This window comes from Populus alba, chromosome 17, assembly GCF_005239225.2.
Source record: "Populus alba chromosome 17, ASM523922v2, whole genome shotgun sequence".
NCBI lineage: Eukaryota > Viridiplantae > Streptophyta > Magnoliopsida > Malpighiales > Salicaceae > Populus > Populus alba.
This window is the reverse complement of record NC_133300.1, coordinates 462,594-471,920: the sequence shown is the minus strand read 5'-3', so window position 1 is coordinate 471,920 and position 9,327 is coordinate 462,594. Positions and strand designations below refer to the sequence as shown.

The following is a 9,327-nucleotide window of genomic DNA, read 5'->3' as shown; positions in this document are numbered from 1 at the left end:
ATTTGTTGCATCTTTAAGATCTGTACAGCTTATTCTTGATAAGCTTATTTTTTTACTTGAGACTTTTCTACATACAAGAGATGCAACAACAATCTTTTCTTAAGAAGCATGGTGATACCATCTGACACAGAGCTCTGATAATATTTGTATAATATATATTTAAACACAAATTCAATTGGTTATTCTAAGCTGGAAGAATTGAATCCATTGATCTTGACATGCAACAAAAGATCAGGAAGTATTATCCAAACCATTTTCACTCATCGGCGTATTTTGATCAGATTGATCTTCTGTTTGAATTACAGTGTAAAATGCTGGCAACTTATTCCCGGACACAATTATATTCTATTGCTTCTTACATGATGGTTTATGAACATGATAGAAACAGGAAAATATAGATCTGCTAACTTCGGTCCTGTTTTTGCTGGCAACAGATTAGTCTTGAGAAGTAGCATTTGGATCTCTGAATCATCAACCACTTCACATCTCTTGGTTATTGCCTTTATGTCCTTGTACACTTGAAACATTGACGGCCTTCGATCTGGAATGCAATCAAGACAGTTACATGCAACTTTAAGCAGCTGAAAGATCTCATCGTCAAATCCTTGCCCAATCAGAAACCTATCCATGGCATCATTAAAATAAGAAGTGCTCAAGAGATTACCAATCCATTCATTAAGAATACTGTTTGAGGAAAAATTCATTCTGCTACAATCCATCCCAGTAATCAGCTCAAGCAGTACAACTCCAAATCCGTGCACATCTTCCTTAACAAGCGCCATCTCACAAAACTCATCATGCACTCCTGGAGTGTTGCTCATACTCGTGATCAGCATCGCCTTTCCGAAATTCGATAACTTAGGTTCGAAATTCTTATCAAGCAAAATACACTTTGAGCTTATGTTGAGATGCACCACTTGACCTCTGCGGCCATGGTGGAGCCTTGCCAGGCCTCTTGCTACCCCAACCGCAACTTTCAACCTCAAAGGCCATTGCAGAGTCTTCCTCCGGTGTTTCACTGAATGTATCCAATCAAAAAGGTTTCCATTAGACATGTACTTGTACACCAGAAGCCTTGTATTTGATTCTACGCAGAATCCGAACAGGGGCAGTAAGTTCTTATGCTTTATTGTACCCAGTGTTTTCAATTCAGAAACTATCTGTTCCTCAAACTGTTGAGAGTCAACTATCCTCTTCACTGCAAGGAACCTACCATCAGGAAGGATAGCCATATACATGGTTCCCATTCGTCCCAATCCAATTTTGTTGGCTTGGCTAAAATTTGCTGTTGCCTTGCTGATGCCTACGAAACTCATTCTCTTAACAATATTCCCCAACATACAAATCTGTGGAAGATGAACAAATGAAACAAGATTATATAATATATATATATAATATATATATAAAACACCCTTAATGGCTGCACCAAATGAAAAGGCATTCTAAGTTCTGGACTGGAAAGACTACGTAATTGATGCAATATTAAAAAGGAGCAGATTCTTCACATGAGGAAGCAACTCTTTCGTTGCTTCCCGCAGGAGATCCAGAGTTGGATCACTGCCTGTTGCTTTATTTACTGCATTCTTGTAAAAACTTCTCATGCTGTGGAGATCTAGCTAGTGTAGCTCTACTATGAGTTCTATTAGCATGCTGACTTCTTATTTAGTGCAGTCATCTTCATTAATTATTCACTCAGCTAGAGAAACGTCTCTCGTTGCTTGGTCAATTGTCAAAGCAAGGAGTTGAACATCTCATAGCTTGGTTTTAATTTGAGGCTTAGGTGCTACTTTAAGGACATGAACTCGAGGTCTCTTCTTTTCTGCTTGTTTCTGTAATGAATTAATGTTTTGGTTTGTGGTCTATTTAATTCAGTTTGCAATCATCCATCTTCTTCATGGTCTTGGCAACTGAAGAATATGGATATATCCTTAATAAAAGCAACTCTATCGTCTTCTTCATCAAAAAGATAAAAAAAAATGATGGACTGAAAGTCTTATGGGGATACCTGCTCGTTGGCTTCTTTTATTTTCTTCTCTCGCCTTTCCATCAAAGATGTCGTCATTGGTGTCTTCATCATTATCTTGTTCCTCTTCCTCTTGTTAAGACGAGCCCAAGGCACACAACAGGACATGAAAATAGCTAAAATGGAAACTACAGAAAATGCATAACCTGTTGCAAACCCACTTTTGAAAGAAGGATCCAACTTTTTCCTGTGTTCATCTTCACTCCCGTAGTAGTTCTCTTGTAAAGAACTGTATCCATTGCCGGCAACACTAAGGATATGAATCAAAAGAAGAGCAAGTTTTGCAACAAGAGCCATTTGTGTATGGCGAAACAGCAGCAAATAGCAAGAGATCGTTCAAAGTTCCAAAGTGGATTATCACTATCTCAGTCTCTGCTCCTACCATTTGGTGTGATAATCTTGGTGCTACCTATCTCTTGGCAAATCCTAGCTATCTGCCATGCTCGTATTAAGCATGTTGCAATGGATTATCACTTTGTCCGTGACCGCGTTGCCAAGAAAGAGATTCAGATTTGTTTTGTTCCCTCTTGGGATCAACTTGCCGATGTCATCACTAAACTGCTTCCTGTTGCATCCTTTACTACTTTTCAGTTCAAACTTAGGGTTGATCCCTCACCCTCAGCTTGAGGCGGCATATTATAGAATGTATAGCATATATCTATCAGAATAGGAAATTAATAAAGGATTATTCCAATGTTGTAATCCCTACAGTAACTGCAGTGTTCTGCCACATATATATAAATAGAAAGATTGGCTAAAGCACAACCCAACACATTCCATTATTCTCAACTTTGTCATAACTCATTTTTGAGTTATTTCCCATTTCATATTTTTTCTCTCTTCAAAAAAATCCAATAATACTAGTATATTATTGAATTCCTTGTCTCTCCACATACTTGCCAAGGATATTATTATTATTTTTTTTTCTTTGAGGATGGACGATCAATGCGATGCCGCACACGTGTGACATATATCAAAAGAATTTTTTACATCACCAACACTATTTACTACTAGTATATTATTTCATTCACTATTATGCTTGTCATAACCCAATTTTTTATAAAGATATAAATCAATGATTATATATATATATATATATATATATATATATATATATATTTGAGAATGGGTTAAGACAACAAATTTTGAAGTTTAGGGATAAAAATATCAGATTTGAGAATAAATTAGTCAGAAATTGAAGAATTAATAAGTTTGGAAATTTATTTAAAAATTTGGATTAGTTTAATTAATGAAATTAGAAGAATTATTAAGTTTGTGGACTTAATTAAACTTTGGTTCAATTAATTTAATAAATTCAGGGACTTAATTGAAATTTATCCAAAAAGGGCAAAATTGAAAGAATTAATTAAGGGCCAAATTGAATAATCCAGGAATTAAGGACTGTTTTGTAAACATTGCACCAATTGAGGGACTTAATTGAGATTTATCCAGAAAAGGGCAAAATTAAAAGGAATTTTTATGTAATTGAGATCCAACTGTTACAATTTCAAAGTTTAGGGGTCAAAATGAAAAAGCCACTATTGCTAAAACGGTGCCGTTGATATTGGGAATCCAGTGTTGCCAAAACGTCGTCGGTGCGGGTGGAACAGCCGTGTTCATCTTCTCCATCCCGAGTCAACAGGCCGAAAATCTGCAACGGATTGATCCAATCGTGGATCACGGCTCTCACCCACAATCTCGTTCATGGAAGATAACAGTCCTGCAAAGGTAGGATTGAAGCGGCTGTGTCTCTATAAAAAGGGGAGAAGCAGCAACCCTAGAGGAAAGACCCAGAGAATTGACCCAGAAAAAACAGAGAAGAACGAGAAAACAGAGCAAAAAAAAAGTAACTCAAAAAGAAAAAGAGCAATCCACAAGCAGCAAAAAAAACAGAACCAAAAAAAATATACAGAGTGAAAGCGAGAACGAGAAACCAGACTAAAAAGGAGAATTAGCTTCGCCATTGTGATAATCCCTGCAGAAAAAGCAACCCGAAATCAGTAAAAAACCCTCAAAGAACCCATTACCTCTCAGCTTCTTCATACTGAGAATCGAGAAATCAAAAGCAAGGAAAACAGGGGGGTCACAGCGGGGAGAGAAGGGAGAGCAGCCGGACGAGGGCAACAGTCACCAGCATCGCAATCTTCTTCAATCGCTAGAAACAGGTGTGCCTTCTCTATTTTTTTTATTTTTTTTCTGTTCTTCGTTGTTCAAATAATGTTTGAACAGTGCGAAGGTAATTTAATTACCTTCGCACTGTTGATGCACGCGTGATCTGTTTCACGCGTGCATCTGCTTTTTTTAACCAGGTCACTGGCTTGGGCCAGTGACCCGGTCCGGGCTGGCTGGGTTCAGCCCAGCCCTTGTGGGGCTGAGCTGAGCCCAGCCAAAGGTATGTATGCTGGGCTGGGTTTAGCCCAGCCCAGCCCCAAAAATATATATATGGTGGGCTGGGTTTAGCCCAGTCCATCCCTAAAAAAAATAAAAATAAAAAATAAAAATAAAATAAAAATAATAAAAAATGCATATGCATGAATAAAATAATGTAAATTTATTGGTTTATTCACTGACGCCAGAGTCAGGAATAAAAAAACACCGGTTTAAATTTATATTATTTTTATTCGTTGCATTTTATCTAGCTAAAAAATAAAAATTGCATGCAAAAAATATAATAACATAAAATAAAATAAATTTATTGGTTTATTCACTGATGCTAGAGTCAGGAATAAAAAATACTAATAAAAAGTTATTTTATTTTATTTTATTTTATTGTATTTTTACTTTTATTTAGCTACGTACAAATAAAAATAATCTGCATGAGTAAAAATAAAAAATATAAATTGATTTTTATTTGTTTATTCACCAACGTCAGAGTCAGGATTAAAAAAGGTAATTATTTAAATTTATTCACTCTGATATCTACGTAATATTTACCAACACCAGAGTTGGAAATATCCGTAGTTTAATATTCACTAACGCCAGAGTCAGGAATTTTAAATGCAAACCATCATGATATAAAAAAAATATATGTTAGCAATAAATGACAAATAATAGCAATGCAGCCTGCCTTAGGCAGGATGTTTAAGGGGTGATAATATCTTCCCTTTTACGTAACCAGTCACGTACTATATATTCTCTGTTGGCCAGTTAGGGTTCCTAGTGACCATAATAATAGGTGGCGACTCCTTAAACAAGAATATTCTCATCAAAGAACAGGATGCCAGAAATCCGTTCTTTCCAAAGATTTAAAATTAATTTTTAGAGCCGCCGCGATGTCGGGTGCGACAATGCTAGACTCAACAACACTATTAACTACTTCAATATTGATGATTGTAGTCCTTTTTTTATTTATTGAATAGTTTTTTGTTTCGGGTTCTTGAATTTTTTTTTCAATTTCATCTTTTCATGTTATGTTTTTATATGTTTAAGCCTGATAGTTTGTTTTGATTTATGTTCTATATTATATTTGTGATGTAAAAAAAAATCTTGTATAGATTGATGCTCAATTTTACAAAATATAATTTAGTTTTAGTTTTATTAATTGAAAGCAATTTTCTTAAAATATTGTGTTGGTTCATGTTGATTGTCTAGCACGTAAATATGTTTACCAGATGGACAGGTTCAAGTAGCTTGCTCACGCCAAACAATTTATTTAACAAAAAAAAATTAACTCATATTAAGTCTCGTCGTCGGGCTGAGACGTGCCACAAGATCAAGCAAATAAGCTTGCTTCATGAGCTACGGACAAATTACATAGTTTTTAAGCTAAGACATAGAGAAAGTATCCCATTTGTATATGTATATATACTATATGTGTTACGTAATAATTTATTGTTTTTGCTTGATCAACTATATATTCCCTCTTTAATTAGGCTCTTATAGACAGCTAGTGGGCTGAACAAGTCCTGAAGCAAGTCCACCAGCATTGCTGCATGATGCTTCCGCTGGCTGGTTCTTGTAAGTGAGCTTTACATCTTCTAATTTGATCCCAGTGCATGGATATTTTTTGCTACAATCAAATTTCACCGCCACTTCTGTTGCTGATGATCCATGAATGTCTTGGTAGGTCACATCACTTATTTTCACACCAGAAACCTGTTTAATGTACAGCAAAACACAGCAAGATTTATGTATGTTTTGGATGTTAGCTTTCAAGATATGAAAAGAACGGTAAAGACAATAGATTTGGCTGTACCTGGCCAGGGCAGTTCTTCTCGCCGGGGCAATAGTTTTGGTCTATTACAATGGGATTCTGGACATTATTCATGACTGCGTGTTGGAAAAGAATATCTCTAGCAAAACCATTGCTAGGCCTTCCCCAAGACTTAATTCTCAGTCCATTTTGTGTACCGGTAAATGTAGCTGTCTTTACTGTCACATTTTGCACACCAGCCTCTTGGGATTCTTTGCCTAAACTTCCAATGCTACAATATCAACACATTAAACATTAGGAGCAGATGATAATTGATATAAACTTATAGTTGATGTTATAATTTCTTATATACCTGATTCCATGGCCAGGTCCACATGCGACATTTTCAATCCACAAACTCGAGGTGCCGGGGCCAATCGATACACAGTCGTCACCTGTTCCAATCCTAGAATTCAATATGGTGACACCGGTTGATGATTGAACGTGAATGCCATCCGTGTTAGGGCTGTTTCCGGCGGCAGAGACTTTGACTCCTTGCACTTTGACGTTTTGGCAACTATTGATGACAATGTGAAACAACTGGCTATTTAATGACGCCAATCCGGTGATTGCAATATTGTTTGAATTGGTAAACTCAAGTGACTGCACAGTAAATAAATCAACAAGAAAATTAAGACCTTGAAAATATAACATCTATCTCTAGTCTACTGACCAAAATATTGCATGCATGTGCTTTATTATCATACCGTTGCGCCTCTGGGGCAACCCTTGCCGGAATTCTTGCAAGACCACAGTCCAGCACCCTGGCCATCAAGAGTCCCTCCAGATACAGCAACCCCATTAACATGCTCAAAGATTAGCCAATTTTTAGCGTTGCCAATGACCTTATAATCTGATGGTGCGACCAGGGTACCATCTATACGTAGCAAGATAGCACGGTTCTTGCAAGGACCCTGAAACCTCACTTGACCTAAAGAGAAACTCCCTTTAGGAACAGAAATTGTGGCTGGTTGTGTTGAGGCACATGCATGTGCCCAAGCAGCAGCAAAGGCCTTGGTTGAGTCAGTTTTTCCATCAGGTTTGGCACCATAACTTAACACACTAAATTGTGCTGCCTTTGCTGAAGGTGAGAACGCAAAGAAAACGATGAAGAAAAGGGTAATAGGACGAGGGATCATTGGAAGTGGAAGGCCTGCCATTGATCTTTATGGTATCGGATAATATTTGAAAAGATGCAAGTGATGAGTATAAGTTGAGATGGAGAGATGGGAATCTGAAGCAGCTGAAGGTGGTATTTATAGGAAGTCTGGATATAGAATGCATGTGGAGATTTACTGTTGGATATTTGAAAATATAAGGCAAAATCCATATGTTCATCTTTTATTGGAAAAAATAAAATGAAATAACGGATGCTATTAATGCATTCATATTGATTAGTTTCTCATGATAAAATAAATCAATTTAAAAAAATTAAATATAAAAGAAATTTATTGTTAGAATAGTTTTAAAATAAATTTTTGTCAATTTAAAGTATAAATTAATAACAGGCAAACATATTTTTTCTACCTCGAGATAGAAATTAAATGCTATTTTAAAAACTAATTATTATTACTTAATGGTAATTAATGTTGTAGTAGTAATTAGTGAAATTCACATATCAAATTTTTAATATAACCATAGAAGAGATCATTAGATTAAAATTAGAAACTAAAGATTTATATATATATATACCGATTTATTCATCATTACAAAATTTTAAATTATTTAATTCGAACAACATTTAACTACCATAACCTAACAATAACTAACTCCCTGTTAATGGAAAACATTAACATAGATTAGGAAGTCAATTCATTCCATGTCTTAGTGCCTCAACCTTGAAAAGTTGATAACGTAGATAGTTTTCCACGTTATTTTGGCTATTAATACACATTATATGAAAGAATTTTTGCCAAATGAAATTGTTGAAAAGTGGGCTTGAACGTGACAGGTGGAGCAAAGTACGGAAATAAAAGAGGGTATTTCTTTTAATTAAGTTCTTATTACCCAAAAATCATGGCCTTAATCTCACAATGTTTTCTCTTATTGCGTCTAATTCTTTCACTTTTCGTGTTTTTGATGGGACAAAATGGATGGCATGTGCAATAGAAACAATATACTTTTTATTTCCTTTGTTCCCATTTGAAATCGCATTAATAGCTTTTGGGTTTTTTTGTCTAAATTATTCTTTATTCTTGAGTTCTGAAGGCAATTACATCTTATTTCTTTTTGTTTGAAATCCTAAATAATAAAATAATATTTTGTGTAAAATAAAAGACTTAACCTAATATGGCGGGCTTCCTCTCTTTCTCTCCATAAGGGCAACATATAAATAACTATACAAGATAATTACAATATTTTTTTTATAAGATAAAACATTACATGATATCTTATAGCATTGTCCATTAGCTCTTGTTAACCAATATTGTTTTATTAAAACATTTGTTTTTCTTTTCTTCTTATGTCCCAAATATACTTAAAAACACCAACAAAGATTCCAAACATAAAGGAATTAGATAATAATTTTCTCAAACTTCCTTTGAATATTGAAAATCCATTGGTTTCTGTTTTAAACTAGCAATCAATAGCCAATATACTAACCATTTTAATTTCTCCTTATCCCCATGCATGTTTCTTTTCACGGCTCTGGTGGCTTAATATATAGTTTTCATGGATTTACGGCGAGATGCTCGGGACAGGTTCTGAATATTAATTAGTATATATATATATATATATATATATATATATATATATATATATTCTCCTGACCTTTGAGCTATCAGAATTTACTAAATATTATTTTAAAAAAACAGTACGGCACCGTAATCCTATCATATCTCGTCTGCATCTTAGATTAATTTCCATGATCGTTCGTCAGTACCCTTAGAAGATGAGATCATATATATATACTACATTTAAATTTTGGATGTGCAATATATTTTTTTTTATTCGAGGAAACTCCTCCTTTAAAAAATATATTTTATGAATCTAGATAAGTAAATAAAACCCTTATTATTTAAGATTTTTATAAAAAATACATGTTTTGACTCGAACTCGAGATCTATTGTACACTTCTCAAATCTCTCATGCATATGCATAGTTTGGAAACCAA

At 34.8% G+C, this 9,327-nt stretch overlaps 2 protein-coding genes across 2 annotated transcripts; both read right to left on the bottom strand.

Annotated features, from left to right (window-relative positions):
- Positions 1 to 158: 158 nt before the first annotated feature.
- Positions 159 to 2,355, bottom strand: LOC118029658 (probably inactive leucine-rich repeat receptor-like protein kinase At5g48380). Its single transcript, XM_035033554.2, has 2 exons — positions 2,006 to 2,355; positions 159 to 1,346 (listed from the first exon to the last, which is right to left on the bottom strand). Exons 1-2 carry the CDS (start codon positions 2,318 to 2,320, stop codon positions 339 to 341), a joined length of 1,323 nt encoding a protein of 440 aa, XP_034889445.1. The 5' UTR covers positions 2,321 to 2,355; the 3' UTR covers positions 159 to 338.
- A 3,449-nt stretch (positions 2,356 to 5,804) lies between these two features.
- Positions 5,805 to 7,422, bottom strand: LOC118029659 (polygalacturonase). Its single transcript, XM_035033555.2, has 4 exons — positions 6,923 to 7,422; positions 6,529 to 6,818; positions 6,219 to 6,447; positions 5,805 to 6,118 (listed from the first exon to the last, which is right to left on the bottom strand). Exons 1-4 carry the CDS (start codon positions 7,373 to 7,375, stop codon positions 5,900 to 5,902), a joined length of 1,191 nt encoding a protein of 396 aa, XP_034889446.1. The 5' UTR covers positions 7,376 to 7,422; the 3' UTR covers positions 5,805 to 5,899.
- Between the last annotated feature and the right edge of the window lie 1,905 nt (positions 7,423 to 9,327).